We start from the raw sequence: 14,241 nt of genomic DNA, 5'->3' as shown, positions 1-14,241 counted from the left end.
AATAATTGTTAAGATTTGACCTGTTATAATATAAGGTTCTTCAACAGGTCGTTTACCAATTCACGTTAGTAAGCATACAACAACTACTATAATTCAGAATTAAATTTGATTAATAGGGTAAAATTGAATGCCTCGGAATGGTGTTTTATTATAAAATGGTAAAATTATTAACATTCTAATTGATAAAAATAATGCAATAACACCTCCTAACTTATTAGGGATAGATCGTAGAACTGCATATGCAAATAGGAAATATCATTCTGGTTGAATGTGAACTGGTGTTACTAATGGGTTGGCAGGTACAAAGTTATCTGGATCTCCTAATAGGTAAGGATTAATTAAACATAGTATAATTAATAATGATGTTATTATTACAAATGTAATAGAATCCTTAAAGGTAAAGTATGGATGGAATGGAATTTTTTCAATATCTCCATTTAGTCCAAGAGGATTATTAGATCCTGTTTGGTGAAGAAAACATAAATGAATTGCTGCTATAGCAGCAATAATAAATGGTAATACAAAATGGAATGTGAAGAATCGATTTAATGTTGCATTATCAACAGCGAATCCTCCTCATACTCATTGGACTAAATCTGTTCCTAAGTATGGGATTGCTGATAATAAATTAGTAATTACTGTTGTACCTCAAAAAGATATTTGGCCTCAGGGTAAGACATATCCTATAAATGCAGTTGCTGTAACTAAAAATAAAATCACTGTACCATTATTCAGGTATGTATATATATATATAAGATCCATAGTAAATTCCCCGTCCTACATGTAAGTAAATACAAATAAAAAATATAGATGCTCCATTTGCGTGTAAGGTTCGGATAATTCAACCATTATTTACGTCTCGGCAGATGTGTACTACACTACTGAATGCTATTTCAATATTTGATGTATAATGTATAGCTAAAAATAGTCCAGTTACGATTTGAATTACCAAACATAACCCTAATAGGGATCCAAAATTTCATCAAAATGAAATATTTGTTGGGGCAGGTAAGTCAATTAAAGAGTTATTAATAATTTTAATTAAAGGATGTCTTAATCGTAAGGGTTTATTCATTAGTAATTATCTTATTTTACGAATAGGTCCCTGATTAATATTGGTGATTTTAACAACTGCTAGTAGTGCTAAAATTAAATAAATTATTATTATTATTGTAATAATGAATGTTGGTCTATTATATAATTTTTCTAAAGATATTGTTATTTCTTGAAAATTGATTGAAGTATCAATATTTATAGTTTCGGTGTTTTTGAAAAAGTCTATAAATATAGATATATCTAGAATAATTAATATTAATATGATAAATACTCACATTATTAATGTAATAATTATAGTGATTGATTTAGGCTGAAATATTTCGTTTGATGCAATTCTTGTAATGTAAATAAATAATACTAGAATACCACCAAGAAATGTTAAAAATAAAATATATGATAATCAATATCTTTCTATTATTGTTCCTGTTATTAATCCAACTAGGAAGGTTTGAAGGATAATAAAAAGCATTATTGATATTGGGTGTCTTAATTTAATAAAATTAATATTTATTACATTTGATAATGATATAATTATTATTTTGATCATTTCAGGGGTTAGTTTATTTAAAATACCGGTTTTGGGGACCGATGATGGAAGCTTTTCCACCTCTGAAGTTTTAAAAGTGGGGGCTGGACTTATTTCCGGTTTACAAGACCGGCGTTTTTTTTAAACTATTAAAACTAATGTTTATATTCTCTATTTTTACTTCTTTATTGATTTATTTTGCTGGTGTTTATGTTTTTTCTTCTAAACGTAAACATTTATTAATGGTTCTTTTGAGATTAGAATATATTGTTCTTTCTTTATTTATGTTAGTTATTGTTTTTCTTATTGAGTTTGATTATGATTATTTTTTTCCTGTTATTTTTTTAGTTTTTTCTGTTTGTGAGGGTGCTTTAGGTCTTTCTATTTTAGTTTCAATAATTCGTTCTCATGGTAATGATTTTTTTAATTCTTTTGGTTTATCTTTATGTTAAAGTATTTATTTATAACTATTTTTTTGATCCCTCTTTGTTTATTAAATAATTGTTGATGGTTGGTTCATTCTTTAATGTTTCTGTCGGGTTTTGTTTTTATAATTTGTGTTTATTCATATGCTGATTTGAATATACTTAGATATTATTTTGGTATTGATCATTTTTCTTTTAGTTTAATTTTACTTAGTTTTTGGATTTGTTCTTTAATAATCACTGCTAGAGGTTCAGTTTATTTAAGTTCATATCATTCTAATTTTTTTGTTTTTATGGTTTTGATTTTAATAATTATGCTTTATTGTTCATTTGCTAGATTAAGTCTTCTTTCTTTTTATATTTTTTTTGAGGCTAGATTAGTTCCTACTTTACTTTTAATTTTGGGTTGGGGTTATCAACCTGAGCGTTTGCAGGCTGGTGTTTATTTAATTTTTTATACTTTGGTTGCTAGATTACCTTTATTATTAGTTTTATTTAAGGTTTATGATTTTTCTAATACTTTATATTTACCTTTATTGGTTGATTTTGGTTCTTATAATTTTATGTTTTATGTATTTATAATTTTGGCTTTTTTAGTTAAGATACCTATGTTTTTGGTTCATTTATGACTTCCTAAGGCTCATGTAGAGGCCCCTATTTCAGGTAGAATAATTCTTGCTGGTGTTTTATTAAAGTTAGGTGGTTATGGTATTTTTCGTGTTATAAAGGTTATTTCTTATTTGGGTTTAAAGTTTAATTATTTTTGATTGTCTTTAGGTTTATCTGGGGGTGTTATTGTAAGATTTATTTGTTTTCGTCAGGTTGATTAAAGTCTTTAATTGCATATTCTTCTGTTGCTCATATAAGAATGGTTATTGGTGGATTGATGACTATGAATTGATGAGGTTGTGTAGGTTCTCTTTCTCTAATGGTTGGTCATGGTTTATGTTCTTCTGGTTTATTTGTTTATCTAATATTATGTATTACCTATAGGAGCTGTATTTGCAATTATAGGAGGTGTCATTCAATGATATCCACTATTTACAGGATTAACTATAAATAATACATGATTAAAAATCCAATTTACAATTATATTCATTGGAGTAAATTTAACATTCTTTCCTCAACACTTCCTAGGATTAGCAGGAATACCTCGACGATACTCTGACTACCCAGACGCATATACATCATGAAACGTAGTATCAAGAATTGGGTCTACAATTTCTATTGTAGGAATCATTATATCCATTGTAATTATATGAGAAAGAATGATTACAAACCGAGCAATTATATTTAGAGCTAACATAAGAAGATCAACAGAATGACTACAAAACAACCCTCCTGCAGAACATAGTTACTCAGAATTACCATTAATCTCTAGATTCTAATATGGCAGATTAGTGCAGTAGATTTAAGCTCTACAAATAAAGGTTTGACCTTTTATTAGAAAATATTTATTAATGGCAACATGATCAAATTTATCTCTTCAAGATGGAGCTTCACCATTAATGGAGCAATTATCATTCTTTCATGATCATACTATGGTCGTATTATTATTAATTACAGTAATTGTAGGTTATGCCCTAAGTTATATATTATTTATTGCCTATACTAACCGTAATATACTTCATGGACATTTAATTGAAACAATCTGAACAGCTTCACCAGCAATTACATTAATTTTTATTGCCCTTCCATCTTTACGACTATTATATTTACTTGATGATTCAGTAGATGCAATAATTACAATTAAAACCATTGGACGACAATGATATTGAAGATATGAATATTCAGACTTCATAAACGTAGAATTTGACACTTATATAACACCAGAACAAGACCTAGAAAATGATGGATTCCGACTACTAGATGTAGATAACCGAACAATCCTACCAATAAATACAGAAGTACGAGTATTAACAAGAGCATCAGATGTTCTACACTCATGAGCAGTTCCTGCATTAGGGGTTAAAATTGATGCAACGCCAGGTCGGTTAAATCAAGGAACATTCACAATAAATCGACCTGGATTATTCTTTGGACAATGCTCAGAAATCTGTGGAGCAAACCACAGATTTATACCAATTGTAATTGAAAGAACTTCAGTAAATTTATTTATTAAGTGATTATCTAAGATAATTTAAGGAGTTAGCTAAAATAAATAACATTAGAGTGTCAATCTAAAGTAACTAAAAAAAATTAGTACACCTTGAAATTCATCAGATGACTGAAAGTAAGTAATGGTCTCTTAAACCAAATAATAGTAAATTAACGACTACTTCTGATGGGGAAATTATATCCAAATCCCTCAAATATCCCCTCTTATATGATTCTCACTATTCATTATATTTTCAGCTACATTAATCTTGTTTAATCAAATAAACTTCTTCTCATTTAAACCTAACCTTATTAAAAGAGCAGAAAAAGGAACAATTGAAATAAAAAACTTAAATTGAAAATGATAACAAATCTATTCTCAACATTTGACCCATCAACTAACATCTTTAATTTATCATTAAATTGAACTAGAACATTTCTAGGACTATTATTAATCCCATCACTATTTTGACTTACACCATCACGAATTAACATTATCTGAAATAAACTAAATTTAACCTTACATAATGAATTTAAAACACTTCTTGGACCAAAATCATTTAATGGAACAACATTCATTTTCATCTCAATTTTTATTATAATATTATTTAACAATTTCATAGGATTATTCCCTTATATTTTTACTAGAACAAGACATTTAGCATTAACATTTGCAATTGCCCTACCTATATGGCTAAGATTTATATTATTTGGATGAATTAACCATACTAATCATATATTTACACACCTTGTACCACAAGGTACACCGCCTGCATTAATATCATTTATAGTACTAATTGAAACAATTAGTAATGTTATTCGACCAGGTACATTAGCAGTACGGTTGGCAGCAAATATAATTGCAGGACACTTATTATTAACCTTATTAGGAAACACAGGACCATCTATAGCAATAAACTTAATCTCATTACTAATTATTGGACAAATACTTCTATTAATTCTAGAATCAGCAGTAGCAATAATTCAAGCCTATGTTTTCTCAATTCTAAGAGCTCTATATTCTAGAGAAGTATATTAAACCTATGTTAACAACTCACTCAAACCACCCATTCCACTTAGTAGACTATAGACCTTGACCATTAACAGGAGCAATTGGAGCAATAGTCCTAGTATCAGGACTAGCAAAATGATTCCACCTATTTAATATTAACTTATTCATAATTGGATTTGGAATTACCCTACTAACTATAATTCAATGATGACGAGATGTAGTACGAGAAGGAACATATCAAGGATTGCATACAGGATTTGTATCAATTGGATTACGATGAGGAATAATTTTATTTATTGCATCAGAGGTATTATTTTTCGTTTCTTTTTTTTGAGCATTCTTTAGAAGAAGATTAGCACCAACAATTGAACTAGGAATACTATGACCTCCAATAGGAATTCAACCCTTTAACCCTATACAAATTCCATTACTTAATACAGCTATTCTTTTAGCATCAGGAGTAACAGTAACATGAGCACATCATAGTTTAATGGAACCTAATCATACTCAAGCACTACAAGGATTATTCTTCACAGTGTTATTAGGACTATACTTTACAATACTTCAAGCATATGAATATTGAGAAGCACCTTTTACCATTGCAGATGCAGTTTATGGATCAACATTCTTTGTTGCAACAGGATTCCATGGTTTACACGTAATTATTGGAACAATCTTTTTATCAACATGTCTACTTCGACACTCAATAAATCAATTTTCACCAAGACATCACTTTGGATTTGAAGCAGCAGCATGATACTGACACTTCGTAGACGTAGTATGATTATTCTTATATATCTCTATTTATTGATGAGGTAGATAATTGTTTTTCTAGTATAAATAGTACATTTGACTTCCAATCAGAAAGCTTGATATAAATCAAGAAAAACAATTCTAATTCTATCAACAAGAGTTTTCATTAGATTTATTATTCCAATAATTGTTATAATCCTGGCAACAACACTATCAAAAAAATTAATTAATGATCGAGAAAAAAGATCACCATTTGAATGTGGGTTTGATCCAAAAAGATCAGCACGAATACCATTCTCAATACGATTCTTCCTAATCGCAGTAATCTTTTTAATTTTTGATATAGAAATTGCACTAATTCTACCAATTGTAATTATTTTTAAAACTTCAGACATTATAATCTGAACAGTATCAACAATATTTTTTATTCTAGTTCTATTAGGAGGACTATACCATGAATGAAACCAAGGAGCATTACAATGAGCAGAATAAAGGGTTGTAGTTAAATATAACATTTGGGTTGCATTCAAAAAGTATTGATATTATCAATCAACCTTAAATAGAATAAGAAGCGAAATATTGCAGTCAGTTTCGACCTGGAAGATTGGTATGTACTACCCTTATTCTTATTAATTGAAGCCAAAAAGAGGCGTATTACTGTTAATAATATAATTGAACTATAATAGTTCCAATTAAGGAAATGTAAAGCCAATATGAAAGCTGCTAACTTTTTATATTAGCGGTTAAACTCCGTTAACATTTGTAAAATTTATATAGTTTAAATAAAACATTACATTTTCACTGTAAAAATAATATATCTATATTTATAAATACTTAAAAATAAAAATACTTCCTTAACATCTTCAGTGTCACGCTCTAATTATAAGCTATTTAAGTAAACGAAAAACAATATTACCAAATTAAATATTCAAAAAATATAAGTTAAAAGATAAATCTTGAAATTAGAATCATATCAACCTTGAATATAACCAATTAAATAAATAAATAATCTATATAAACCTTGACCACCAAGTAATTCACCTCAACCATAATCAAATGACTTAGATGAATAATAACCTATTTTTAAAGGAATATATCTAATAAACTTAGTTGAAAGAAAAGGTATAAATCATATAGTACCAGCAAATCTAACAAAAGAAAGTATACTTAAAGAAAATAAATTATGAGAAAAATCAAAATTAGAAATAAGATAACCTAAATAAGCACCTAAAATAACAACTGTAATAGTTAAAAACTTTAAATAATAAGTTAAAGCAATCACATGAGGAATAGGAAAAATTAATCAAGATAAAAGACTACCACCAAAAACAGCAACAAACAATAGACCAATTATTCCAAATGAAATATAATATCCCTTATCATCAAAAGAAAATCTAGAATAAAAATTATTATCACCAGATATTGAATAATAAAACAAACGAAAAGAATAAGAAGCAGTTAAACCAGTAGAAAAAAAATAAAGAAAAAAATTAAACAATTAATTCATCTTAAACAAACCATCTCAAGAATTAAATCCTTTGAATAAAATCCCGCTAAAAAAGGTATTCCACACAAAGATAAACTAGAAACATTAAAACAAACTGAAGTTAAAGGTATGAAATTAACAATTGAACCTATAAAACGAATATCCTGAGAATCCTTCAAATTATGAATTATTGAACCTGCACATATAAATAATAATGCCTTAAATAAAGCATGAGCCAATAAATGAAAAAATGCAAGCTTTGGATAACCTATAGCCAAAATTCTTATTATTAAACCAAGTTGTCTTAAAGTAGAAAGAGCAATAATCTTCTTTAAATCAAACTCAAAATTAGCGCCCAATCCAGCCATAAATATAGTTATACAACCAATTAAAAGTAAAAATCAACCACAATTATAAGTATCCAATATTGGTCTAAAACGAATTAATAAATAAACACCAGCAGTAACAAGAGTAAAAGAATGAACTAAAGCAGAAACAGGAGTAGGAGATGCTATAGCAGCAGGAAGTCATGAAGAGAAAGGAATCTGAGCTCTCTTAGTTATAGCTGCTAAAACAATTAATATAGTAATGAGCTTTATTTCAAAAGAATTAGAAATAAAATCATAATAATAAATATAATTTCAAACACCAAAATTTAACATTCATGCAATAGAAATTAAAATAGCAACATCACCAAAACGTTTAGAAAGTGCAGTTAATATACCAGCACTATAAGATTTTACATTTTGATAATAAATAACTAAACAATAAGAAACTAAACCTAAACCATCTCAACCTAATAAAATTCTAATTAAATTAGGACTAATAATTAAAAAACCTATAGAAAGAATAAATATTAAAACAATAATAATAAAACGATTTATATTCTTTTCACCAGATATATAATCCTCTCTATAATAAATAACCAAAGAAGAAATAACCAAAGATATAAAAATAAGAGATATTCAATCCAAAATTAAAGTTATAACAACTATAGAACCATTTAAATTGAAAAGCTCTCACTCAACAAAAACTCTATAATCAATTATTAAATAATAAATACCTAAAATAAAAATTATAGTTCTCGAAATAAACAAAGAAAAAAAAACTCAAAGAACAAATAGAAAATAAATTCACAGCCTAAGATGAAAAACTTCATATCATTGATTCCACAAAACAATATTTTTAATTAAAATACTTAAGCAAACTAAACAAAGAAATATTCACCCTTTAAACAGAGAATATTTAAAGGCAATCAATGTAAAAGTAAAAGATGATATTCACGAAAATAACCAAGAGAACAAGTATAAACACCAGAATAATAATTCCCATGCTGAGAATAAGAATATATATACAAAGTATAAACAGCTCTAAAAAAAGATAAAAAAATCAAAGCAAAGAATCTAAAAGAAGATCAAGATATAATTCTATTTAATAATCTAATTTCACCTACCAAATTTAAAGAAGGAGGAGCAGCCATATTTGATGATCTTAAAAGAAATCATCATAAAGCCATTCTTGGCATCAAATTAATTATACCCTTGTTAATTAATAATCTTTGTCTACCTAAACGTTCATAAATAATATTAGATAAACAAAATAAACCAGAAGAACATAAACCATGACCAACCATTAGAGAAAGAGAACCTACACAACCTCATCAATTCATAGTCATCAATCCACCAATAACCATTCTTATATGAGCAACGGAAGAATATGCAATTAAAGACTTTAAATCAACCTGACGAAAACAAATAAATCTTACAATAACACCCCCAGATAAACCTAAAGACAATCAAAAATAATTAAACTTTAAACCCAAATAAGAAATAACCTTTATAACACGAAAAATACCATAACCACCTAACTTTAATAAAACACCAGCAAGAATTATTCTACCTGAAATAGGGGCCTCTACATGAGCCTTAGGAAGTCATAAATGAACCAAAAACATAGGTATCTTAACTAAAAAAGCCAAAATTATAAATACATAAAACATAAAATAATAAGAACCAAAATCAACCAATAAAGGAAAATATAAAGTATTAGAAAAATCATAAACCTTAAATAAAACTAATAATAAAGGTAATCTAGCAACCAAAGTATAAAAAATTAAATAAACACCAGCCTGCAAACGCTCAGGTTGATAACCCCAACCCAAAATTAAAAGTAAAGTAGGAACTAATCTAGCCTCAAAAAAAATATAAAAAGAAAGAAGACTTAATCTAGCAAATGAACAATAAAGCATAATTATTAAAATCAAAACCATAAAAACAAAAAAATTAGAATGATATGAACTTAAATAAACTGAACCTCTAGCAGTGATTATTAAAGAACAAATCCAAAAACTAAGTAAAATTAAACTAAAAGAAAAATAATCAATACCAAAATAATATCTAATTATATTCAAATCAGCATATGAATAAACACAAATTATAAAAACAAAACCCGACAGAAACATTAAAGAATGAACCAACCATCAACAATTATTTAATAAACAAAGAGGGATCAAAAAATTAGTTATAAATAAACACTTTAACATAAAGATAAACCAAAAGAATTAAAAAAATCATTACCATGAGAACGAATTATTGAAACTAAAATAGAAAGACCTAAAGCACCCTCACAAACAGAAAAAACTAAAAAAATAACAGGAAAAAAATAATCATAATCAAACTCAATAAGAAAAACAATAACTAACATAAATAAAGAAAGAACAATATATTCTAATCTCAAAAGAACCATTAATAAATGTTTACGTTTAGAAGAAAAAACATAAACACCAGCAAAATAAATCAATAAAGAAGTAAAAATAGAGAATATAAACATTAGTTTTAATAGTTTAAAAAAAACGCCGGTCTTGTAAACCGGAAATAAGTCCAGCCCCCACTTTTAAAACTTCAGAGGTGGAAAAGCTTCCATCATCGGTCCCCAAAACCGGTATTTTAAATAAACTAACCCCTGAAATGATCAAAATAATAATTATATCATTATCAAATGTAATAAATATTAATTTTATTAAATTAAGACACCCAATATCAATAATGCTTTTTATTATCCTTCAAACCTTCCTAGTTGGATTAATAACAGGAACAATAATAGAAAGATATTGATTATCATATATTTTATTTTTTATACTAGTATTATTTATTTACATTACAAGAATTGCATCAAACGAAATATTTCAGCCTAAATCAATCACTATAATTATTACATTAATAATGTGAGTATTTATCATATTAATATTAATTATTCTAGATATATCTATATTTATAGACTTTTTCAAAAACACCGAAACTATAAATATTGATAATTCAATCAATTATCAAGAAATAACAATATCTTTAGAAAAATTATATAATAGACCAACATTCATTATTACAATAATAATAATAATTTATTTATTTTTAGCACTACTAGCAGTTGTTAAAATCACCAATATTAATCAGGGACCTATTCGTAAAATAAGATAATTACTAAGGAATAAACCCTTACGATTAAGACATCCTTTAATTAAAATTATTAATAACTCTTTAATTGACTTACCTGCCCCAACAAATATTTCATTTTGATGAAATTTTGGATCCCTATTAGGGTTATGTTTGGTAATTCAAATCGTAACTGGACTATTTTTAGCTATACATTATACATCAAATATTGAAATAGCATTCAGTAGTGTAGTACACATCTGCCGAGACGTAAATAATGGTTGAATTATCCGAACCTTACACGCAAATGGAGCATCTATATTTTTTATTTGTATTTACCTACATGTAGGACGGGGAATTTACTATGGATCTTATATATATATACATACCTGAATAATTGGTACAGTGATTTTATTTTTAGTTATAGCAACTGCATTTATAGGATATGTCTTACCCTGAGGCCAAATATCTTTTTGAGGTACAACAGTAATTACTAATTTATTATCAGCAATCCCATACTTAGGAACAGATTTAGTCCAATGAGTATGAGGAGGATTCGCTGTTGATAATGCAACATTAAATCGATTCTTCACATTCCATTTTGTATTACCATTTATTATTGCTGCTATAGCAGCAATTCATTTATTTTTTCTTCACCAAACAGTATCTAATAATCCTCTTGGACTAAATGGAGATATTGAAAAAATTCCATTCCATCCATACTTTACCTTTTAAGGATTCTATTACGTTTGTAATAATAACATCATTATTAATTATACTATGTTTAATTAATCCTTACCTATTAGGAGATCCAGATAACTTTGTACCTGCCAACCCATTAGTAACACCAGTTCACATTCAACCACAATGATATTTCCTATTTGCATATGCAATTCTACGATCTATCCCTAATAAGTTAGGAGGTGTTATTGCATTATTTTTATCAATTAGAATCTTAATAATTTTACCATTTTATAATAAAACACCATTCCGAGGCATTCAATTTTACCCTATTAATCAAATTTTATTCTGAATTATAGTAGTTGTTGTATGCTTACTAACGTGAATTGGTAAACGACCTGTTGAAGAACCTTATATTATAACAGGTCAAATCTTAACAATTATTTACTTCACATATTTCTTAATTAATGTCCATGTCGCAAACGCATGAGATAAATTAATTAAGGAATAAAGTTAATTAGCTTAGGAAAAGCATATGTTTTGAAAACATAAAATTAGAAGTTTAACTCTTCTATTAACTTTTCTCAAAAAATTTCACTAAACAAATGAGATAAATAAAATCTTTAAACCAACAAAGAAAATAAAAAATTCAAAGATAAAGGTAAAAAACTTTTTCAAGCTAAGTACATTAATTTATCATAACGGAACCGTGGTAATGTTCCACGAACCCAAATAAAACCAAAAGATATAATAGCAAGCTTAATAAAAAATATAAAAGAATAAAAATCACCGCCCAAAAAAATTAAAGCCAATAACATTCTTATGAAGACAATTCTAGTATATTCAGCTAAAAAAATTAAAGTAAAACCACCCGCACCATACTCAATATTAAGTCCTGAAACTAACTCAGATTCCCCTTCAGCAAAATCAAAAGGAGTACGATTAGTTTCAGCTAAGCAAGAAGCAAAACATGCTAAAGCTAAGGGAAAAGAAATAATAATAAATCAACAATAAAGCTGATAGTTTATAAAATCAAACATATTAAAACTACCAATTAAAATAATTAAAGACAATAAAATTAAAGCTAAACTAACTTCATAAGAAATTGTTTGAGCAACAGAACGAAGAGAAGCTAATAATGAATAATTTGAATTAGAAGATCAACCAGCAATTATAACAGTATAAACACCTAATCTAGTACAACATAAAAAAATAAAAATCCATAAGAAAAAGAACACATATAAGTTAAATAAGGAAAAATTACTCAAACGGCTAAAGAAATCATTAAATTAAAAACAGGGGAAAAATAATAAAGTAGGTAATTAGATATAATAGGAATTGGCTGCTCCTTACAAATTAACTTAATAGCATCTCTAAATGGCTGAGGAATTCCAACAAAACCTACCTTATTTGGACCCTTTCGAATCTGAATATAACCTAAAACCTTACGGTCTAATAAAGTTAAAAAGGCAACACTAATTAAAACACAAATAACCAATAAAAGAAAATTCAAAATAAATATAAATAAATCATAAAGTATCAATACTATTTGTAGAAAAAATCTACATAAATGAATTCTAAATTCAACACATTAATCTGTCAAAATAGTAAATAAATTAATATTAATCAATATAACAAAAAATATTTTAACCATATGGTCCTTTTGTACTAATATGGATTAACAATCTTAGGATAGAAACCGACCTGGCTCACGCCGGTCTGAACTCAGATCATGTAAGAATTTAAAGGTCGAACAGACCTAATCATTGGGCTCCTGCACCCAAAATTTTTCTTAATCCAACATCGAGGTCGCAATCTGCTTTGTCGATATGAGCTCTCAAAAACAATTACGCTGTTATCCCTAAGGTAACTTAATCTTATGATCATAAATTATGGATCAAAATAACAAACATAAATAAATGATATAATAATGAAGAGTTTATCTATTCTTCATGTCACCCCAACAAAACATCATCATTAAATATAGAAAGACAAACAAAAAACTATATAAAAGTAAAATGTCAAGCTCTATAGGGTCTTCTCGTCCTATAGAAGAATTTAAGCCTTTTGACTCAAAAGTTAAATTCAAAAATTTATTAAGAGACAGTTGATTTCTCGTCAAGCCATTCATTCCAGCCACTAATTAAGAGACTAATGATTATGCTACCTTTGCACGGTCAAAATACCGCGGCTCTTTAAAAATACGCTCAGTGAGCAGGCCAGACCTCAAAATATAAACAAGAGGACATGTTTTTGATAAACAGGCGGAAATCAATTTTGCCTAGTTCCTTATAATAAGTTCACAAGGTAAAAATTTCATACAAATAAATATACTAATTCTATCATTATTACAAAAATTTTAAAATTAAATTAATAATCTTAATAAAAAACCTAAAATATTTATAAAATCAAAATAAAAAATAATGAACTAAAACGTAATCTTAAAGATAGCTGGTTTAAAGCTTACTATTATATATTTCTATAAAATAAATTATAGGTTATTAACTTCAAAGCTTATCCCTTAAAGAATAAATAAGTTAATATTTTTACTTAAAAAATTAAATAAAAACAAATAACTTTAAAAAATTAAATTTTTTCTTAAGAAACTAGATATCTTGGGAAACGATTAACATCTCATTTCTATAAATAATTTAATAATAATTATGATACATTAACTATAAATTATTTATAAATCAACCCAAATCGAGACAAGTAAAATAAATACTAAAATTTTGATAAACCCTGATAAAAAAGGTACAATACATAAAATCTACTTA

General features: G+C 27.0%; 1 protein-coding gene across 1 annotated transcript in view; it reads right to left on the bottom strand.

Annotated features, from left to right (window-relative positions):
* The window catches only part of LOC126301313 (NADH-ubiquinone oxidoreductase chain 5-like), a 51,540-nt gene extending 43,589 nt beyond the window's left edge, over nucleotides 1–7,951 (bottom strand). The window contains exon 1 of the mRNA XM_049991701.1: nucleotides 7,504–7,951. Within this exon, the coding sequence (XP_049847658.1) occupies nucleotides 7,504–7,723 (220 nt within the window). The 5' untranslated portion in view covers nucleotides 7,724–7,951. The remainder of the gene's footprint in view (nucleotides 1–7,503) is intronic.
* Between the last annotated feature and the right edge of the window lie 6,290 nt (nucleotides 7,952–14,241).

This window comes from Schistocerca gregaria, unplaced genomic scaffold (assembly GCF_023897955.1).
Source record: "Schistocerca gregaria isolate iqSchGreg1 unplaced genomic scaffold, iqSchGreg1.2 ptg000066l, whole genome shotgun sequence".
Classification (NCBI taxonomy): Eukaryota; Metazoa; Arthropoda; class Insecta; order Orthoptera; family Acrididae; genus Schistocerca; species Schistocerca gregaria.
Note: the sequence above shows the minus strand (reverse complement) of the source record. Positions and strands in the feature narration are given on the sequence as shown.